Source organism: Triplophysa rosa, linkage group LG2, assembly GCF_024868665.1.
Source record: "Triplophysa rosa linkage group LG2, Trosa_1v2, whole genome shotgun sequence".
NCBI lineage: Eukaryota > Metazoa > Chordata > Actinopteri > Cypriniformes > Nemacheilidae > Triplophysa > Triplophysa rosa.
The window spans coordinates 28,753,185-28,777,049 of NC_079891.1; the positions used below are offsets into that span (position 1 = coordinate 28,753,185).

Consider the following 23,865-nt stretch of genomic DNA (forward strand, 5'->3'; position numbering starts at 1 on the left):
TAGAGAATGAATGAACAGTCAAAGACAGACATAAATACATAGGCCTATGTTTGAAAACTAGTTCACTGCATAGTGCATACGGACCATTATAGACGGATTACTGCATACTGTTTTAGTATGTGAAGCATTGTATTGTATACTACAATAGAACAAATATTTCTAATAGAACTATGCATACCTAATACATTACCTAATTTAGGAGCATGTTAAAACCAGAAAATATTATCAGTTTTATCTCTTTTAATTCTTGTGCAAATAAATAAACCGAGCAAAGCTGTTATTTGCCCATCATATTATATTATATAAATAGAACATACTTATTAACGCCAACACTGAACGCTAACACAACAGCGCCTCCTTATGGCAACTTTAAAAGGTTAAATTGAGGAAAACTACACACTGCTTTTAAAACTAGTTTATTCACAAAAACACAACAATAGTGTAAGAAATTCTGCAGGGTATATGTAGTGGTTATAAATTGTCAATATGTCAGTACCTTTGACAGCTAAATCTAGACAAAAAAAAACGTACACATTCACATTCAACCAACGCCTACAAAAAACACATTATCCCAAAATCAGCTAACTTCAGATTTATACAAACAAGAACAATATATGCAGTTTTAATTTAAACATTTGTGATCAAAGTGAGGATTAAGTTACATCTTTACAAGCATCCTCACATCACTCGTTCAACTGCGACTGCAGATGTTTTATTGCGACCTGCTTCGGGCCTAAAGCACATGGAAACGGCCAGTCAAAATCCAGCATCACGATCTCACTCGTCATTTCGCTTGGTTTAGATTCAGTTGAAAATAATAACCCTTGCTGTGCCACGTCAGGCGAGTCAAAGAATGATCAACTCGTTTTTATAACAGTTGCTGTACCAAGTGTTAGCTACAATAACGCATTTCAGATAAACCACTGTACAAAACCAAATAAGAAATCAAAAACTTGCTTTTTTCATAACCGTTACTTCACTCTCTGGCTTTGGATTATACAGTTACAGAGGTCGTGACCTCAAGTGCTGATGTACAGAATTGAGGAAAGCACATAAGCACAACAACCCCCAGAGGGCAGACTAAAGTCTCTGGTCTTTTCAATAACTTAAATCATGAGAACCTTCTAAATTAATTTTATAAACTTGCAAAATCAAAATACTTCACGAATGCAATTACTGCTACACTACAAATCTGCAACGATCACTTATTTCATTCAATAAGGGTTTTGATATACCCCATTTAAACTTTATTTCATGAAACTTACTGCAAAACTGTTCTTTTTGCGTAACGTGAGCAAACTCAGCTCGTGTTAGGCACTCAGGACCAAATGGTTAAACTAAACAAACCAAATAAGACTGTTACGAAAGAGAAGCAAAAAGCGTAATTTGCTCAAAATAAAGCGCAGGGTTACTGAAATGTACCTGTTCCCTCAACAGAATCCCGCAACTTCGCAGTTAAAAATGCCCTCAGATATCTGAATGCCGTGATAAATATTTTCAAGACATGCTGAGCGCATGTTCCCTGTATGCAAGTCCATTTCATATGCTTCAGTTCCGTAAACTCAACAAAAAGATCCAGCCCTATGTGTCTTTGCCTCCGTTGCTCAGGTCTTGTTGCCGTCCTGGCTCTCAGAAGCAGCAATGCCACTTGGTCCGTAAGTCCTTAAGAGGTTTTGTTGAAGTTCATCCAGTTCAGCAGGTAGATGAATCCCCAACTCTTGATTCAGAGTTAAGGCCTCAAAACAGTCCTCCAACTTTTGAAAAGCAGGCCTGAAAAATAAAACAGGAAAAGGAAGGGGGTAAGAGGGGCCTTTCCTCTCATTATGGGGTCATTTCAGTTACCATTGTTTATAGTGCAGCTGCATTTGTAGGGATACATTCGTACAGATATGGATAGCTGACACAACAATGTCTTGCGGTGTAAATGCTACACTTAATCTAAACCTATTTACAGCACTTTTTTAAAAAGTTTTGCAATACCTTGGAACATTGATTTATACAACAATGGAATTAAAAGATGTGGACTAAAAGACACTGAACATCACTTACCGGTTGTCAGGGGTGAGGTCACAGCAAGCCACAGCCAATGGGAAGAAAGCAGGAGGACAGTCCTCAGGAAGGAATTTCTCCATGAATTTTGGCACACTGAGGCCGAAATCCATCGTTCTTGGAAGACATTCAGGATCTGCGTAAACCTGGCCAATAATCTATACGCCAAAAAGAACCACAGACAAAGTTTTTAAAAAGTTGGGATGAAACATGACGAAACATTCTAAAGTGACACTTACATAACAAAAAGAACAGAAATAAAACAGCACCGTTTTGACTCGAACCAGCTGAGCACAATGTTTTCGTTCAGCGTTCAGACACTCGAATGCCATTTCTTGCAAAAATGACATGCCGTCACCATAAGGGTTATAAAACCGGTGAGAGTAACCAAAACAAAAGTGTCTTACCTCACAGAGAACAATGCCAAAGGAGAAAATGTCCACCTTCTCATCATAGCGTTTACCTTTTCACACACATAAAAAAAAAGATTTCAGGAAAAACAAGTCTGCAGCACGCAGCAGATGATGGCAATAAACTGGAACACAAAAACAACGAACGCCAATAAAGGCTTTTGACACTAATTACACATCATATCAAGTGTATGTCAGCAGATTCCAGTCTTAATTTGTTCACTTGTCAATTAGCCGATGCCTACTGCAAGTCACTTTGTATAAAAGAAACTGCAGGTCCCCCTGTACGGTGTTGGGTATTATTGGGGGTTATTAAAGGGATAGTTCACCCAAAAATGAAAATTCTGTCATCATTTATTCACCCTCAGATTGTTCCAAACCTGTATAAATGTCTCTGTTCTGCTGAACACGAAGGAAGATATTTGGAAGAATGTCAGTAACCAAACAGATCTCATCCCCCATTACTGCCATAGTAGGGAAAATAAATACTATGGGGTCAATGGGGTTGGGTGGGGGGTACAGGTTTGGAACAATCTGAGGGTTAGTAAATGATGACAGAATTTTCCTTTTTGGGTGAACTGTCCCTTTAAGTAACAAATTACATTAAGTTAGCAAGTGATTACTCTCCAATTAAAAGTAATTCTTTAAACGTTCTGGCTAAAAGATTATAGAAATTAAAATGTGAAAGTAGGTTGTCTGGTTAGGTTGTCCATCTCACTGAACATTCATTACTTCACTTTGTAAATCATAATTCAAGGTTAGAACTTACTAAAAAGAATAATGTGTAAAACATTGTTTCAAAAGTGCTTTAAAAGAGGATTTTAACCCATAGAAAGATACAATGTTAACTATGAGTGTCACAATATATCGGTAATAATAATAACCGTTGTATTAAAAACCACAATAAACTGTGTTGGTTCTACACAAATCGTAATATTGTACATTTTTAGCACCAAATTTTGCCCCAAGAATGGTTAAAAGCTCCATACAGACGTAACACAAAATAAACAAAATTAAAGATGAATTTCACTAATGGCAAGATTATATACATTTAAAAGAAAAACACTGTGATAAATACCATGATAATATTGTTATTGTTGATTTGGTCACAATAACCTTGTAATACAAATATGATATTGTGACAGCTGTAATGTGAACCAAAATCTGTTACAAATATCTTTCAGATATTTAGCAACAGTTCTTTTACAGCTTTAAATCAAATGTGTAATTCTCTTTCCTCACCATTGAGCATCTCTGGCGCCATCCAATAAGGATTCCCCACCACTGTGTAGCGTTTCTTGCGGTCCAAACGTCTAAACAGCCTCTTCTTATTGGTTGGTTTGTCAGGGGTCGGTTTGACCTTATCTTCCACGATTAGACGAGACAGACCAAAATCTGCCACCACGACTGTTTTGTCCTGCAGGGGTCAGACAAGCAGAGGGAAGACATCTAAACATCTTTATGCTTAGAATGTAAAAACATTTGGCTACAAGAAACCTTTATTTATACATAATGCATGAATGTTAACAAAAATCAAATCTCAAGCCTGGTGTATTATCAATCTAAAAAGCAAATTCACAACATAAATTGTTTGATCTCTATCAAGCGAGTCTCAAGATACTCAACTTCACAAATAAATAAAAAGAATGTCTGATATGAATAATTTTTTTTAAATGTCTTGTTATAATTGATCGAGGTTGAGAACATTTCTGAGACCAGGGCTGGGTTTCCCGAAACCTTCGTATCACTACGTTGTTCTTAAGAATATATCGCTACCACTCTTAAGGTATAACTTAAGAATGATGTAGCGTTAAGAAGGTTTCGGGAAACCCAGCCCTGTACAGAGCATTTCCTGACCGTATCTATCATCAGGGTGACGAAACCGCCAGCAAAACAAACCTTACGTGTAAACAGACCCCTCTCCACTCTTGGAGGTCCCTCTCCTCTCCTACTCCTTCTTACGTAACTTGTACTAGGTCCTGGCCTATTTGAGCTTTTTGTTTGTGCTGACACAAGCCTGTCAGTTATTCTTGATTATAAAAACCAGTCAAATACACTGAGACTTTGAACTCATTGAGCTTCTATTTAGACATTCTGCAAACCCGTTCATCCAACCTACAGAACATTCAAGCTATATGATTCCACACTATGCACATTCCTTGGGATTCAAACCCATGACTTTGGCCTTGTTAGCGCTATGCTCTAGCAGTTATATGTGGCATGGGAGAAGACGACAGAGAAAAACTCTTTCCGTACCAGTTTGATCAGGCAGTTGTGAGAGTTGAGATCTCGGTGGATGATGCTCATTGAATGCAGATATGCCTGAAAGGGAAAGAAAATAACATGACTTGATGAAATGAAATGAAGCTGCCTCTCTTTATTGAATTACTCACTACCATAGGAAGGACTGTGTATATTTTTGGAGATCAGGGTAATGTTGGTCGGTCCAACAATCAGAACATAATTTAAATTTAGTATAGATGGTTTCATTGGACATACGCGCCTGGCCTGAATTTAACATGCGGTCTGTGTTTGGTTATAATATGAATATAAATTAAATCTAAAATAAATTGTTATATGAATTTATAATAATATTTTATTGCATATTAATTATTTTATATTAAATCGAAACTCCAACAGTTATTGATTCTCTGCGGAGGTCTACCGGAAGTTAAGTTTGGACCACATAACATTTGTTTATATTGTTGCCGATGAAACCGTCTCAGCAGTATTAATATACAGCTGGACCAATGAGATGTCAAAGTGGGCGGAGCTAATCAGTTGAAATGAACAATGTCAACAAAATAATGTATAATAAATCAAGATCAATATAGCAATGCTATATCCACTTACCATTCCAGACGCAATGCTCTTTGCGAAACTAACTCGCTGTTCCCATGGGAATGGGTCCTGTGAGGAGAGAGAGAGTGTGAGAGATGAATTGCTGACCTACATTATGGTGTGACTGCATGCAATGCTGTCCGTAAATAACAGAGGAAATTGTTACATAATAGCACCAATTACAGACGAAAATTACTCACACCCATTCTACAGAAATCATTACAGCGCAACAGAGAAACGCAAAGAAAGAACGAGATCTCATCTGTAACCCTTTTGTTTTAAAGCAAACCCGGTCGGTGATCTGGAAAATATTCCCACTGGAACCCCTCACCTGGAGACACTTCATACCGCCTTAGCAAAGCACACAACACTCATTTAACTTTTTGTGCATGTGTGCTTTCTAGTCCCTATTCCCTGATCTTCTCCTCGCAAAGTTCATGTCAGGTGAGCCGGCACACAAACATCAACACACGCAGATGATGTACGGCCTCTCCCGCAGGCAGGGGAAAGAAATGGGAATAATGAGCCAGTAAGCACCGTGTCTCTAATAAAATCCTTCAGCGTTCCGCCCTCGATGAACTCTGTTATCAGATTGAGTCGCTTGTCTTTGTACAGGACCCCGATGAACCTTAGAACGTGTGGATGATCGAGACTTCTCATCACTTTTACCTGACAGAGAGAAAGAGACAGAAACACAAATTTGATATTTGAAACACAAATAAGACATTCGCACTTAATGGAAATTGGATGGATCTAAGCCTCCTGTCCATCAGAGTCATCAGAGTTAATATATATTTTTAGCTTTGTTGTAGTTTTATTAATATTTCGAATATGCTTTTATTTTTATTAATTTTAGTTCAATTTTTCACTTTATTATTTAGTTATTTAATTTTTAATATCGTGACGTAGATTTATTTGATTTCTTTTTCAACTTAAGTTTCATTTCAGTTTTTATTTATGTCCATGAAAAATTTACTTAAAGAAATTAGTTCACCCAAAAATGAAAGTTGTCATTTTTCCTACTATGTTAGTCAACGGCGACCAAGAACTGTATGGTTAAAGGCATTGTTCTAAACATCTTTCCCCTGTGTTTATCGAAACAAATAAATGTATGCCGTTTTGGAACAACTCGAGGGTGAGTAAATGATGACAGAATTTTTATTTTTGGGTCAACTGTCGCTTTAACTTCAGTTTTTGCTAAGCCAACATTTCTAATATTCATTTAGCTTAAGTGCTGTTTAATTCACACCCTGATACTGACCCTGACAGCACAGAAACAAAAGGATGGAAAGATAAGAGTGAAGAGATAATCGAAGGAATGAAAAACAACTTTCAAACGAAAAGAAAATCACAATACCTCCTTCAGGAATGTTTTCTGCGTCTCTTCATCACAGCGGATAAGCTCTTTCATGACCATCACCTCCCCTGTGGCTTTATGGGTCACCTATAAAACAACACACAGGTTCAAAATCAAGAACAGTTCCATGAATTGATTTTTTTTGTTTGTGTCAATAATTGACCATCTGCATTCACATTTTTAATAGTAGGTGACAGAATAACAGAAAAGCATGAGCAAACCTTGATGGCCTGTCCAAAGAAGCCTTTTCCGAGGATTTCTCCATGAATGAGGTCGCAAGGACGGAAAATACGATGCGAGCAGCTGGAAGGAGAGCGGAGGGATTCGGAGCGCCCAATATCCCGGGTCAGAACCAGGGGTTCTTTCGGAGACGCAGAGTCCGGAGACTTACAGATGCTGTTGCTACGTCTACAACACAGAAGCACATGTCCAGTTAAAATAATTGTATTACCAAGAATTTATCAAAAAATATATATTGCTGCTGTCCTTCTAAAACCATGTATCTCCATATTTTGTGTTTTTTATTTTGGCCATAATCATTATTACTAGTCACCCTTTGTGTTTATCAGTGCGTTTTGCAAATATCTAACCATTAAAAAGTATTAAAAAGTGCTTGTCAATTTACCAACACAGTATTTAATCATTTAAAAAGTACAGTATTTTTTCAATTTCCTGAAAAAAAAACAAATTTGGACATCCAAGGTTGCGGAAGGACAGCGGCGATATTAAAAATGATTTAACTGGATGATATAAATACCTGAGGGACCTTCTCTTTAACGTCCCATTGTCCACAGAGTCGCTCCGCTCAATCTCAGCGTTCGCTGGGGAGGACAGACGCATACGGGAGGCGGCCGGGACACCCAGCTGGTTGCGGGAAGAGCCCAGACGGAGTCGGTCCAGCCGCTGTCTGACTGGATCATATTCGATCAACAGCTGCAGCGTCTGAGTGGTCCGATGGATGAGGTCCTCCACCTGCAACGACCAATCAGAATTCAGAAAATCACAATGAAAGCTGTTTTTGATAAATGTCAGGAACAAGAAAAGGCTGTAGGATGACTTTTATTTAAAACAAAGAACGTGAGCAGTAGAATTGCACAGAAGGGCTGGTTATACAGATAACATTTATTTAAGTCCCTGGGGTCAAAGCTGGAACCTTTAAACAAACAAAAGGTCTTTCCAACACTGCTTTCCCTAGAAACAGAGGAGTATGTTTGACTTTTTTATTTTTAAGACAAATTCGGATATTCGGAAGTAAAAACACAAAACTGATTTTAGCAACTGTAGCACAGGCTGGTTATTACAGATTGTGACATTTACAGTTAGAGACAGATTGTGACATTACTAACATCAGACCAGAAACCTCAGAGTAAATAATTTAAGTGACAAATCCACACTGACAGTGCAGTGAAGCAGCGGAATTCAGATTTAGAGTAAAGGCTTGTTCACACCAAGAACGATACAATAACTATAAAGATTTAGCTATCAAAATATAACTTGGTAATGAAACTGACAGCCAATCGAAATCCATCCAACTTTAAAGATGTGAAAGTGCAACATATAGGCTTACAAAAAACGCTTTTGTACGTTGGTGTAGATGCTAATATAGTTATCGTTCTTGGTTTGAACGTGTCTTGAACAAAATAAAATTAGAACAAATGCACAATGAGAATGCCGAGCATTTACACTATAGTGACATGCCACGAACACTCCCATCACAGGTATGAATTTAACTGTTAATCCTACCTGCCTGAACATTTTCACACTTAAAGCTTATTTGCAACAAAAACAGATTACCACCTTGTTTCTGAGACATCAACAAACACGTCTTGCGCAAACAAGAACGCTATAAATTTGTTCCAGTAATAATCAAAGGTAAACGGCATTTAAAAACAGATTAAAGCTATGGAACAAACACTGTTACTAGGAAATAATGTAAATGTCAGTACATGTCACTATTAAAATTTAAGTCATTACCATGACATGAAAGGAGTGTCAGCAATTATGTCCGGGTATGTTATGAATGTTTAAATTTCAGATGCTTGTCTTGCCGTCCTTCTTTACCGTCACATTGCTTGAATGCATTAACATCTGGACAATCTCACCCTACCTCAATGCAAACACTGTGGTCAAATGAAAATTACCTCCTCCTCCATCAGCGCTGACACCGGTAGCCCGTTGATCTCCAGGATCCGATCTCCGACGTGGATGGCGTTCCGAACCTCTGGACTAATATGCATCCCTCTAACCCTGTAAGAATAAGATGTTTTGGGAGATGAAGCCAGGCTGGGAAAATTCTGTCGCAGGCACGAAACAAAAAGTGTCAGTTTGTGCCCTCAATCCAACACCGGCCATCGTATAACCACAGTTATGCAACACATTCCATTTACAACATGTCTGGCATGAGGTGTGGCAGCGCTGTGGTGAATCTCTGAGGTGATAAACAAGCTTCCTCAGCACGGCCATAATACACGGAATGAGCCTTGGTTTATTTATCAACCTTGAGTCTGAAGTATATAGTATGCGAAAATCAGCATTCAAAATGAGTATTGCGTCTACAACCTCGGCATGCAAAAAGCATGCGAGAAACATCTGGATGGTCTACTGCATCTAGTGAGATTTCTAAGTATGCATCACACTGACACTTTTCTATCCCATGACGCCAAAAAAAGAAAAAAGCAAGAATACTTGAAAACTGCAAGAAATGTATTCCTTGTGGTTAAATTGTACTTGTTTAACAACACCTGAGTAAACTATTTTGGTAGCACTTTATTTTACAGTCTTGTTTCCCATGCACATACTGTGTACTTATTACAGTAAACATAATAACTAGGTACTAACCCTGAACCTACCCCTAAACCTAAACTTATAGTTACCTTATACTACCCAGTACTTTCTTAGGTAAGTACAATGCAAGTACACTATAGGTACACGTACTGTAAAATAAAGTGCAACCCGTATTTTTATGGTTTGAGTTATTACGTCAAAGATGAACAAACATACGGGTCATGTGACAATAAAAACATGGTGGATTTAGTATGTAGTATACTGTCTGCAACCACACATACTATACAGAACATACTGTTTTAACAGCAGGGCTAGAAATGGGGGGGACATGGGGGGGTCGGATTCCAGGGAGTGAATATCTATGGGGGACGGAGTATTTCCATGTAGAGGATTTACATCTTTTATCCGTGAAATGGCCTCCAAACGCTATGCACATTTCATACAGTAGGTACTGTCACAGTACGCAATTTCAGACAAAGGGATAAAGCTATGTCTGAAAAGAACTCTTCATCACAATCTCAACCACGAGTGAGTGAAAAACATCCATAGTTGTTGTCTTGTTCAGGTGTTTATTTGTAGTTGACTTACTCTTTAACCTGGACGCTGACCGTGGCACTGGTGCAGTCTCGAGTGACTCTGACCGAGAAGCCGCGTTTTCCATTGGTGGCGGACGGCATCGACACCAGGGTCACTGTGTGAGGGAGGAGGTCCGTCGGAGAGTCGGCCAAACCGCGTTTCTCCAACATGGGTGTAAGAACCACCTGCTTGTAGCATTTACCACTGCGAGTGAGAGAGAGAGGTTGACAATGATGACTTGACGTTTAGGACAAGACCCGACAAGAGAAAAATGCTTCAGACGTGTTATGAAACGCTCAAGTGTGTCGGCATCTCCCTGTGCTGAAAACAACAGATGAGGATAAACAAAGTGGCAAATGATAAATCCTGAATAGACACAAAAAGACTATTATACAGCCTTTTGGATGCAGAACTTGAATATCATCATCATAACATTAAAAATATAATTGAATATAACCATATATCATTTTTATATAGCTCATTAAATTCCTCATTAGTAAAGTTTGGAACTAATATGTGTAAAATTTCCTTTCCAGCACAGTTCGCTGCTAATACACTTGAAGATTTTTCAATTTACTTCGATTCAATCCAAGTTTATTTCTAGCGCTTTTTCCAATGTTGCATTGTTTCAAAGCAGCTTTACATGAAAAAAACACACAAAAGAGGAAAATTAAGGGTAAGCTTTTTCACCAGTACTTTTTTTTAAATGAATGTACATTGAGTTTTTTCACTGTACAACAACGTTTTCTCATTGTTTACTATAGTAAAAAATAAATAAGAAAAGAAAATTCTCACCAGTAAAGTTTGGTGCGTTCTACTAAGGCATAAGTGTCCCGATCCTCAATCACCACCCTGCAGCTCAAACACACAAAGCACTCGGGGTGATATTTATAATCTCCGGCCACCTGAAACACATGAAATCCCAGTGTTGATCAGCACATCTCCACACTTTCACTTCGCTGGTCATCTCAACAGCAAACTCAGGCCCATAACGGCAAGTCAGACGAGCTCTTCCTATAACACTCCCACACTCTCAGTGTCTACTGAGGTGGATCATGCCTCTCTCTGCTTCATCTGCTTTGTATTGGTGTGGAACTTGGTTCTGTGTGCGTTCCTCGGTAGTGACGCAAGAGTGCGTGCCGGCTTTCTTTCTAACACCTGCTAGTGTCTGGGCCCGTCTGTTATCAGAAGTGATATAATGCGACTCAACTCCGCCCTGTATCCGTGATCCCATGCCCTAAGACAACACATCATTTGGGTCAAGCTTTCTCTCTGGAACTCTCTGACTCCCCCCTATACAAAATGGCTTTTGTTTTAAGAAATGTTTTGCGGTTGTTTTGTTGCTTGCCCCCGAGTAATGATAAATCAAAAACACACAACCATACACATAACAATGAAGTCTGAGGTTTTCCAGCAAATACACTAGGACCATTAATCCATTTTCTAGCAAACAATTCCACAGCAACACCTTTTTTGTGAAACAAACAACCAAACACAATTTGGTTTTAGATTAAACAATTACTTGCATCATGTCTCTTCCATTAAAAAGCTCTCTCTCACAAAGGTTTACCTAGCTATTTAAATAAGCATACAATATAGACTTTTATTGTTTGATATGAAGCAGATAAAGGTTTGGGACTAACCTACACCTGAATCAGATCCCTACTATTAAGAAAACCTAAATTTGGGGGAAAAAATGACCAAAACCAGTGTTATGAGTCTTTTATTCTTATATCTTTTATTCTCATTTTGAATAGAAAATGATTCAAACATTATCCAACAGCTTTTCATGCTAGCTGAACAGTGAAAGTATGAGATCATGCTGAGGTTTCCTTTAACGTGAAGCACAAAAGACAGATTAGCGGATATGCTCAGTGAGCTGTAAATCAGTAATCATAGGGTTTGACTAAACGGATTCTTGGGCAATTCTTTAGCCGGGTAATCTCCGCCTTCAAATGCAGACTAAACTACTCGACCGTCTGAGTTTCGAACATGCAGACAAGCAATTACAGAATTTAAAGTCTGCTTGATTTTTGTCTTATTTTAGCTGATGAGCAAACGCGTGTCAATATTACAAACTCATTTTTTCAATCTATAGTACACATAAATCAGTCTATGTTTGCTCAAGGGCCGTGAGTTTGGTGAGCTTGAACCTCGGCTGAACCTGTGAGTAAGGATGATGTTTCATATCTTTGTGCTTGCACGACTCTTACCCGCCTGTGTGTTACAGGACAAAGTGAGTGTGTATGTGAGAAAGTGTGTTTCCCAGCAGGGCTTTGCAGAAGAGCCCCTCCTCTGCAGACTATTTATGATGGTTTGTTTTTAAAAACTGTGTTTTCTTTGATGTATTGCATATTGTTTTTGCTAGTTTTGCTGATTTGTGCATTATACCGATAACATTATCTGACTGGTTAACAAAGATGTTGCAACACTGATTTTGTCTTCAAACATATGGATTGAAACTTACAAACAAATGACCCAATGCTGTTGTTTTCCCACAATTATGTTTTTAGCCGTGAAGACAAATCAAGCTGCATTTAAAAAGCATAATATTTTTTTCGTGTACATCTTTTTAGAATATTGTTAAAGGGATAGTCCACCCAAAAATACAAATTCTGACATAATTTACCCTCAAGAAGTTCCAAAAATGTATAAATTTCTTTGTTGAAAGAACTGGGATTTCTGAAAAGGTAGTCAAAGCTGCCCCAGAACAGTTTGCTTCCCAAAATTCTTCAAAATATATTCTTTTGGTTTAACAGAACAGAAAAAAACAATTATTTTTTCCTACTATGGGAGTGAATAATGTCCCAGAAATCTCAGTTGCTAGCATTTATCCAAATATCTTTCTTTGTGTTAAACAGAACAAAGACATTTATACAGGTCTGGAACAACTTTGACAGAATTTTCATTTTTGGGTGGACTATCCCTTTAAATATTATTAACAATAATATTACATTAAATAAACATACTGAGGGCAGTCCTATAAATAAAAATAGTCATATAAAATGTATTTTTTCATCAACAATTTTCATTAGATTGAACTCAAACGCAACCACATTCAAACAAGCACTTAAGCCTTGAGGATGTGATTTCCTCTGCCAGTCTTTCAGAGATTTTGACACCCCGCTGCTTGTGCCTCTGGGCCCACGACTGGCAACGCACCCTGACCAGAAATACTTGGCATCCCTCGATCCGAACAGAAAAGCCCTATTATGCGTTTTGCTTGCTGGCAAATTCTCGAGTCTCACTCCCCCTCTTTCTTCCAAGTTCATTTTAAGTCCCTTCATTAACCCAATTAAAAAAGCCCTGTTTTTTCGTGAGGAGTGATTTGTTGACAGAATCTCAGTTTTATGTTAATATGGCTTCTGTTAGCGTTATGATGACAAAGCTCTTCATTGAAAGGCCATGCAAAGGCATTCCAGACGCATGATGAAACAACACACAACACTGAGGGTTAGTCCAGCCTCCAGATCCTGGTTTCACTGCCCTCGCAGGAGTGAGATCATTTATAGCAGTCAGCAATGAAGGCGATCAGACGGTTATGATTCAAGCTTACTTGAGGATAACAACTACTTACACATCCTATAAGATTATAAAGGAGTCCATCCACATCTAAACTTATAAGGTGAAACAGATATAAGAACAGGGGTTAAAGCCGGTGCAATGTGCGATATTAAGGAGCATCTATGCAAAACAACAGACAGAAATCCATTATAATATACATAGCGTTATATTTTTATTACCTTAGAATGAGCTATTTCTATCTACATACACCACAGGTCCCCTTGCATGGAATTAACCATGTTGTTTCTACTGTTGCCCTACACGGACAAACTGCTCTACAGAGCACGTTTGGTAAATACGTTATCTCATTCAGTAAAGAAGAGAAAACTTGATGACATCTTAGTCCTGTGTCAGCCACCGTAGCGGTTCGAAAGGGAGGGTGTAGTGTGTCGTTGGTTGCAGTTTGCAACCTCACCACTAGATGCCGCTAAATTTCATCCACTGAACCTTTAATTGTGCTTGCCAAATGATTACACCCTGCAACCTTATCGTTGCCAGCTTAGATCATTCATCACAAGGCTAACACATTATTCATAACAACAACAATGGTGCTTTCAAAACATCGCTCAGTTTGTTTAAACGGTTACCTTCTGCTTTAACCAATGGTGCGAGTTTATTGCTGCACGAGTATGGATATTAACAATAGGAGCCCTATGCGTGGCGTGTATATTTTTCTTTGCATTGGGGTCTCATCCAGCACTGACTCTCCAGATGCTGTGAATCTCCTATAGTTGTTTCAGCAGGTGACTTTTACTCCAAGAGCGCAAAACTACAATCAAACTTTGTATTCGAGAGCCTAGAATCTGGAACTCCCGAATTCAATACTATATCACGTAAGAACCGACACAGAGTTTCTGTCATTTGTAAAACAGCAATAGGGGTATTCAGATGTCATTCACTACTCATGTTATACATTTAAGAGTGAAAAAACAACATTGTCCTCAATTCCATTCTTTACCTTATCAGTGACCTCCTCAGGACCATAAAAACATCAGGATTTATTGATTTTCTCTTTATTCAACCGCTTGTTGAAGCCATGTAAATATTTACCGAATGAGACAATGGCATGTTATCTAAACTCCTACGGATTAGTCCTTGCCTTGAAAAACCTTCTTGCATGGTTACAAGACCTTTTGACTGTCTACCTGATCAATTCCTTTCCTCTCACAGTGGAATGCTATGAAAGCCAGACAAACACACACTGCCACGCAACAATGAATCCAGATAATCTTTTAGGCTATGTGCACATGAATCCGGAAACTTTTGAAAATGTTTTTGTCTCAAAAAGCTCTCCATCCACATTTTTTTTTACAATTTATTGTATTTTAACGTATCAGTCAGTTTATGTATTTAACAACGCTATCAAAGTGAATGGCAGGCACAACAATGCCAGTAAACACACGCCACCATCTTCATTGTTTTGGGTTGAATGGATCACATGACTAAGTAAATCAAATCATTGTTTGAGAATATCTTGGTTTTCCAGGTTAACGCAACAACGTGAAAAAAGAGCTTTTGAAAAGATTTTTTCACTGGGAAAACAGAGATCTTAGCATGGACGGAAGGCCAAAAGATGGAAAAGATGTTCACCCAAAAATAAAAATGATTCATAAGAAGATATTTTGAAGAACGTTGGTAACTGAACAGCACCGGCACCCATTCACTACTATAGTATGGCGCAAAACCAATGCATGTGAATGGGTGCCGGTAACGACATTCTTCAAAATATCTTCTTTTGTGCTCTGCGGAAGAAAGTCATACAGGTTTGAAATGACATGAGGGGAGTAATAAAGACAGAATTTTCATTTTTGGATGAACTATTCCTTTAATGTGGACATTAAAGAAGCTTGTCGCTCAATTGGTAGCATTGTGTTAGCAGCACATGGGTTCGATTCCCAGACAAAAAGAAAAAGTATAGAATGATGCACTGTTAGTCACTTTCAATAAAAACATCTGTCAAATGCATAAATGTAAATGCAAAAAAGACAAGACAACACAGATTTTTTTACCATAGCAGGTCCGGTCATAAGCAGCGAGCAGCCATGGCACAACTCCCCGAACTTCTCGCAGTAGTGCTTATGACAGTACAGTCTCCCTTCTTTCTCAAAGTACCAGTTTGTCAGGAGATCAAAGCACACAGAACACCTGGGGGAGTAAAAATGGAAAAGCCAGTAAGTGAAACATTCTGTTTGCAGAGATTACCTTGAGCAACTGGCCTGAGATCAGCTCTTTGAGACAGGGGAGGTACCTGAATGACTGAAATGTTTAGTGAGTGAAGATTGTTTTGTTGGCCCATAAACAGCACCAGAACATGTGACCGCTTGAGGTATTTGACATGTTTACCACTTCCTTAAAATTCCAAATGTACAGTTTAAACATGCACAAAAGGTTCAGACAAATTGAGGTGATTTGGCAAGAGAAAGTAAAAATAAAGTTTTTGAACATTTGAAGTAGATGAAATGAAACACCTGTGTTTAACTTCGAAAGATCTGTGGCTGATTTTCAAAGTGAAGCTTCTTAGCCAAGTGTTTGAAGTATAACAAATGAATAACAGGCTTATTTTAATGTCAGGACACTTTTCTTTTTTCAAATATAAGGAACATCTAAAGCGTGTATATATATACCTCAAAGTCCAACCAAGAAACACACAAACACGACAGTATAGGAATTTGGGACAAGAGCCAAAACTAGTCATGAAACTCTTGTTCACATTCTCTCCTGTTGGCCACCCTACCTACAATTGAAACCTGATGTGGGGATGCATGCTATGCCACTTTAAACTATTATCTATTTTCCAAGGGAAAGAAACAGGCTTAATTAAATTGACTTAATTAAAGACTTGGAAGTGCACGGAGCGATTGCACCTCAAGGCTTTCTGAGACAATAAAGGATCATTTGTCTGATGACAAGAAAGATGCTTGAAAAGCAAAAAGTTCCTCTTAACATGCCACAGCTTGTTTTTGGACCTACATCATATGTGAAACACCTAAGAGATGCATAACTTTAGAGGAAAAAGTACAGCCGTAAAGGCAGACGCCGTTACCATGCTCAGGGTATATAAAAAAAACATGGAGCTAAATGTAATACTTTTTAAGACCTTTTTTAAGACTCTTTCCATACATTTTAAGACCTCATCACTGCTTCAAGTTTTAATCGTACTTTGGCGACACATTAACTCACATTTATTATATACGGAGTGATTGTCAGAGAGCACAACTAAACAGTCTTAGTTTGTGATAGCTCCTTATTAATGCAACACAATTCAGAAGGATTGGAACGAAGCCCCAGAGAATTAATTGAGTGACTAACCCAATGCAAGGTTTATTAGAAAGAGAAACGAGGCTATATGCTATTCGCCTTCCGACACACATAGCAGTACGCCTCACGGTTATTCCCAGAAATAGCCCTCAGCCATGGTTCCAACTCTTTACCCTCCAACTATCTGCATGAAAACTTGCACTCCGGGTGTAAATGGACCTCCCACTATTCACCCACGCAATGATTAAATTCAGGCTAACTTTAGCATATGACCTCTTTGGACAAATATGAAAAGATGATACAAAATTGAAAGGTCCGGTTGAACGGGTAGTTTCTGCCAATCTCATATTAATCTTGAGTACCTACCTAGAGTAGTATTGCATATCTTAGAAGAGTATTTAGTTTGGTCACACTTATAAAATATATAAACATACGACATCCTGGGGGTGAGCGGGAGGAGGAACTAAATCACGAGCACACAATGCATCATCATACTATCCCTGCATAACTGTTTTGATTCACTTTAAGTTTGTGTTGTTTAAATTATGCACGTACAAACTGATTTCCAACAAAACACAGACATATGACTTAGTTTCGCTTACCACGTGCGGTTCATGTCCGGCAACATTTTAGCGCTGGAACCGCTTCATCTATCAGTTTCAAATGATCTGCTAATCCAGCGTTATATCCACCATATAACATCCATCACTGAAATGCTGTGAACAAACAAACACACCTCAACTTCTATCCCTATCGCAAGAGTAACGAGCTGCAGACCCACAGCGCAGCCAATTTTGATGGTAGACGGGCCTTCCTATCGCTCGTCGGTTGACGCGTGGGCGTGCTATTTCTTTCGCCTTGCCGTGGGCGTGCTTTTCCAGGAGAATTGCCCAAGAAAGGACTAAGAAAGGTTGTTACATAACAGGTTTTCATGTTTGAAAAAAACTTTCCGAAACCTATACGAACCTTGGGGGAGTGTGTCAAGCACAGAAATACTACGTTTTTTGACAAGCTGACCATGTTAAGCATGAGAAGCCAGCACGTTTAACATTGTAAAGAAGTCAGAATGCATGAAACAGCATTAAATCCCCCCTTTAATACCTTTAAAAATGGCATTTAAGACTTTTTAATACTTTTTAAGGGCCTTTCTTAATTTATTTATCAACTTTTAATACTTTTTAAGAGCCTGCCGACACCCTGCGTGCTACATGCCAAGTATTTCCTCAAGGTAGGTATAGACAAAGTCTAGCTAATATAGTGAATAGCCCCGGAAAAAAATAATTTTAATACATTTTTATTTAATCAGGATTTCTAGATGTATTGAACAGCAACAGACATGACAAGACATAAAAGGTTTCACAAAAAATAAAAATAATCAAACTTTCCTCAAATTTAGTGCTTAAAAGTGAATATGACCAGAGCATCTTTTCTGTTATTTTGGCCTGTTTCTCCAGTTTTCATTTTCGGCAAATAAATGCAAATAGAAACATTGTTTTATTTGGAAATTTGGGAGAAATATTGTTAGTAGTTCACAGAATAAAACAAAAATGACCATTTTACCTACACATACCTAGAAATAGTAAATTCAGAAAAACTGAAAATGAAATGGCCTCTTAATTTTTTCCGCAGTTGTATGTGTCGTTGTAATAATGTGCTCACTAAGGCAGAAATTACTATAACTGCATGTTACTCAAATATATTGTTATGGATTTGAACAAACTCAAAGCTTGTTGAGGAGAGCTGTGCTATTACTTCTATGTAATCGTATTTATGATTTTAATCTGCCTGAAAATAAGACTTGACATAGAATTTCATTAAAGAAGGAAACCATATCAAGACAAGAACATCATGGAGACTTAGGATCCATGCATGCACTGCAACACTTCAAAAACACACTGGCATCATAAAGTTGATTTCTGCACATTCACAATTAAGTGAGAGCAGAAGACAAACTAGATTTTATTGATTTTTCAAAGAAACATTTAGATTTATTTTGCGGTAAAGGTGTCACTCTCATAATCATTTAGTTGCATAATTTGCCACTGCGCTGTATAGTTTCGCATATTTTTGCATTTGTATAAATTCAGCAATCACAGCACTGCTCCTGGGTGTAACTGGAGCAAAATAGAAATCTTTGCATACTGTTTTACCAGTCACAAAAACCTCCAAGCTGAAATGATTCTGTTCCAACATTGGCATTAAACTGAAGCAAACTAGCTCGATTTTCCACTGTGAGCGGAGCAACAATAGGGACAGCATGTTCAAATTCTAGGACCTAATGCTTCAAACGCCATTAAGGCAAGTTAACACCAAGAGGTAAAAAATGTAAACATCTCTGCAACTTGCTGCCTCTGGGGCAAAACAACAGGATTACACTCTTAAAGAATATCAGTCACGTGATTGGAAAATAGTTACTTTTTTGAAACATTATACCTAAAGGAGGTAGACAGCCACCAGGTCTGAACCAAAGCAAAGTCCAAGCATCCAGGCAGGAAATCATCTCCAGGCCTTGCTCCAGGACTACAATGATCCTCACTTCCACAATGAGGAAAACATGAATGCTCTCCAATGCTGAAGGGATTAACAATTGATCCTTTAAACGCTCTATAAAAAATGATTCGGTTGGGGCACTGCACAAGCAGCTAGCCCGCAGAATGGAAATTTCTGTATGCTTCACAACCAACCAAGTGTTCAGATTTCGAGTAGTGCTACAAATTTTGAGTCTGAATCAGGGTCTGCACACGGAAGGCCAAAACCAATTCTTGATAACCTACTAACAAAACCAAGTGCCCAGGAAAACATCTGGCACGCTGTGTTCTCTGAAGGCCGCTCTTTCTAGCACACCATGTGCCAGAAAAAGGGAAAGAGAGGGGAAGAATTTGAAACGACTGAATAAATATTCACCCAATAGTTTGAACGCAGGGAAGATGTGAAGCAACAACACACAGCTGAGGCGTTCTGATAAAGATCACATTAGTGCGAGAAGACCACCAAACCTTGTAGATCGCAGATAGAATAACTGGATTTTGGCCATTTGCCTGGTGGGTGCCTTTGTTTGGAGGAATGTTGACAAGCTCTGTTTCTACAGGCAGACACAATAAGCCCAAGCAGAGTGGCCAGAACTTGTCATCCAACCCTGGGATACCATTCGTGCGCCTCCGGGATAAAACCTGTTTAAGAGAGTTGGGCAACCTGTGGTTGTTTAGACGGTGACATCATGGTAATGCTTCCAGATGAAAAGGTTCATGAATCACGCTATAGCAAACACATGAACTAACATCTGTGAGGACATTACAAAGGCCGAGCAGGTGTGCACACATGAGATAAACTTTCACCTGTAATCCAGATGCCACCGTTACGCTTTGGTTACTAATTTCAAAACAAGACAACTCAAATGATACAGAGCACTTTGCAAAGAGATTTTATTATGAATATATATTTATTTTATGGCCATTTATATCCCTCTTTTGGAGATCTTTATGTTGTTTTTAAGTGATAATTGCTGGTGGTTATTATATTGTCATGTAATTGTTTTCGATGGAAACAGGAAGGCGTGAACAAATCTAAAGTGGTTGTCCAGGGACATTTAAATAATTAACAACAGAACCTAGAACCGTCCTTTCAAATCACCAAATACAGTATCTCAAGAATGCTCCTCCGTTCATTCGGCTCGCCGTTTACACCCAGAGGAAAAACAACAGGCTTCAGGTGTAATAAAAGAAATGATTCAAGCTCTGATTTGCACACTCCAAGACAAACACAACAGATAAAGAAGAGAACAAACACTCCTTTACTTCCTTAATTCCACAGGAGCGTTCACGTTAACAGAGAAACATTACACTGACTGTGACTGACATTTAGGTACACCAACACTGTCTGAGATTTATTCTACTTACTAAGAACTAAAGATAAACAAGAAAGAAGATAAACAGAACGGATAGAGAAAGAGAAGAGAGATCAGCGAGAGGAAATGGTTTTGGAGGAGCCAGCAGATGTCTTACAGGCCCAACCAAACAGTCTTCTTCCACTCAACATTTTTCATTAAAAAAACCTCTATTTATGAAGCTCAAACCTCTCTTTGCAAAGACAGCAAAAAGCAATCATTTTTAAAGTGTTCACACAAAAATATGAGGTTCACCCCTCATGTAGTTCAAAACCTGTATGACTTCATGGAACACAAGTCTGAAAAATGTCTCAGTGGTTTTGTGTCCATACAAAGAAAGTCAAAGGGGTTAAGTGTTGTTTGGTTACCAACGTTCCTCAAAATATCAAAATATATGTCATACAGGTTTGAAATGACGTGAGCCGACTGCCAAGGGTGAATAATGAGCAGACTTTTCATATTTAGGTGAACTGTTCCTTTAATTGGGAAGCTAAAAGCCCAAGACAACAATAAAGCTGTGCTGCTATTAAGAACTGGCATTTATTATAACCATCCAACATTAAATCACATTGTAATTACCAGTAAACGCAAGGAAATTAAGAACCAGGATGCATTCAGACATTCCAGCACCTCCCGTAATTATAGTTAGAACAGTCATTAGGGCATAAAAATCCACTCTCTCTGTCCATTTACTAAAGGGGCATTAGTTGGATACTTAACAACCTTAACTGTACAAAGGGGGGGAAAATGTCTGAAAGGGGCTATGAGCTGATGTCTGGGAATGTGGGAGCAAACCATAGAGGAGATCCTACCTGAACTCCAACAAAAGGCTTACAGGAAAACAGGGAATGCCTGCCATAACACCACAAGGATTCCACAGAGGAACGAGCCAGAGAAAGCTCTGAACACACGTGCTCAAATGTACATTTTTTCATGGGAAACTCACATTTCAGATCATATCTAACCTGGCAAGTATCCTGAAGGGGTCAAAAGGACCCAGACTCAATTTCTGTAGTATATAATGTAATATGATGTGAAAGTGCCCTGAACTGATTTCTGCCCTCATTAGGGTCATTGTCTGAGAATCACCAGAAATTCCATTCGGTCCTGGTTTTCCACTGCAGGACTGATTGGATCATGATGACAATACCTTTGCGGGAACTTGGGGTCGACCTCCACAACCTCATTCCTAAAAATGTTCTGTCTTTTGTTAAATCAGTTAATAAATCTAGAGGTTTGACGTTAAAGGCGGGGTGTCCGATTTCCCTTAGCCGTTGTTGATGTTCAAAATCAGCAAAACAAACACACCCCTACCCCCATCTTTCGCTTTCGTCAGCGCTCGGCTAATGTCCGCCCGTTGGCTACAAGGTTGTTTTGGTACTCGGCCCGACTCAGTTGTCTAAAGCGTAATTCGGAAATCGGTTACCCCGCCTTTAAGCTCTCAGAGCAGACTTCTACTGCAATCAATTAAAACGTAAAAGTATAAAAACACTTCTTCAATATTTGAGTTCATTTGAGGTCAATTCATCTTAACCAAATGTCCTTTATGCAACAATGGCACCCAGTTTATAGTAAATAATCTTTTTTTGCAGACTTTAACAGTATGGACAACATGGACGGGTAGATATTTAATGTAGTGATGCATCTGACTGATGAGCCATGTTACTGTAGCTAAGGATTACCAACAAAACAACTGAATATTTTGATGCCTAATCTTAAAAATGGCCTTTACACCGTTTAGTTAAACACTGATCAGCAGTAAGACAGCAAGTCAAAGTTTGAGAGAGAGAGAGAGAAAGATAGAGAGCTCCTTTGTGCACGCAAAACAGCAAACCTCTTCTAGTAACGAATTACCATTTCACAGAAGACACATTATTTCCTATGCAAACACAAATAAAACACACAATCCCCATATCTGAAGGTTTTTTAATTCAACAGCCCATAACACCTGCCTGCACGAGTATAAACTTACCTTAAGTGTGCAGGCATGCAATGTAGCATGGCTTTATTTTAATAAAACAATATGCTTGCATTCTTTTGGAAAGAAAACAAAAATCAGCCCTGCCTGTCAACCGAGCAAGCTTAACCTTTAGTTACCATTTAATACTAAATTCTTATTGTGCATTCAGTGCTTCTACGTGAACTTAATTAGAAACCAAAACAACTGATGTTATAGTTCTCACAAATGCCATTCTTGGAACTTTTTTCTGTTAATATTACAGCGAAAACTCCTCGTCTAAAATAAAAACATGCAAATCCAGAAAGTGAATAGTTTTCTGTAAACACCTACTGGAAACATGAGTTGTGCCAGGCGTCTTGGAGAACCTTCACATGAAACGCATCCTGAATGCTTCCACCACAGCCAGTGCACTCGCGCTCTGTCACATCTGTCAATCAAACATCAGACATTAAGAGCAATCCTTTAACTTCAAATTCGTATTTTCAATTCGACAAGGGAAATTCTGTGTTTTCAACTAAGTTATTTGTTTGATCGATTAACGTTAGCTTTATCTTTGTTTCGTTCGTTCTGCATTATGCCTTTTTAAAGGAAGCTCAAGGTTGTAGCTGGAGCCATTGTGGTTGTTTATTTAATTGATGTTGGGGGGAAAAGCACATAAAACAAAGTTCTAAAACGTTCGATTCAATAAAACTGTTTAATATCCCAATAGTGTGTAATAAATATGTACAATTTAACAGCGCAGGCTCCTGTTTACAACTAACTCGACATTATTGTAATGCGCCAAAAGCAAGAGCAAATCACTGCACGTCAGTTTGTCTTCTGATACAAAAGCATTTAACTGTTAAGTAACAAAAACTTGTTGAATCTTTAAACGGAGCCATCCTTAGATAAAGAAACAGTGTTCAATAAGCACAAACAAACATTTGCGCATACAAACACAATCCTCCTTACCTTCATTTTCGTCCATGTCCTCCCTGATCTGATGATTACAATTTGTTAAAGCTCACATGCTGTTTCAGTAATGTGTACAATCCATACGTTCCGCGTCAGCGATCCTACATATGTGATCCATGTCTGGGACTCGAAGAAAAATCCAAGCTGAATGTGAGGAATTTCGAGAAAAACAAAATTCCACAAAGCGTTAAGACTTTCGCTCTCTCGCTCTCGTCCGGACAGATGACGT

At 38.5% G+C, this 23,865-nt stretch overlaps 1 protein-coding gene across 1 annotated transcript; it reads right to left on the reverse strand.

The window, feature by feature from the left end:
* Positions 1–405: 405 nt before the first annotated feature.
* limk2 (LIM domain kinase 2) lies at positions 406–23,865 on the reverse strand. Its single transcript, XM_057327130.1, has 16 exons — positions 23,634–23,865; positions 23,013–23,109; positions 15,591–15,726; positions 10,813–10,922; positions 10,030–10,221; positions 8,799–8,904; positions 7,415–7,629; positions 6,879–7,065; positions 6,658–6,744; positions 5,838–5,969; positions 5,313–5,369; positions 4,716–4,781; positions 3,702–3,876; positions 2,457–2,512; positions 2,050–2,207; positions 406–1,770 (listed from the first exon to the last, which is right to left on the reverse strand). The coding sequence occupies exons 1-16, from the start codon at positions 23,647–23,649 to the stop codon at positions 1,605–1,607; spliced, it is 1,956 nt and encodes a 651-aa protein (XP_057183113.1). The 5' UTR covers positions 23,650–23,865; the 3' UTR covers positions 406–1,604.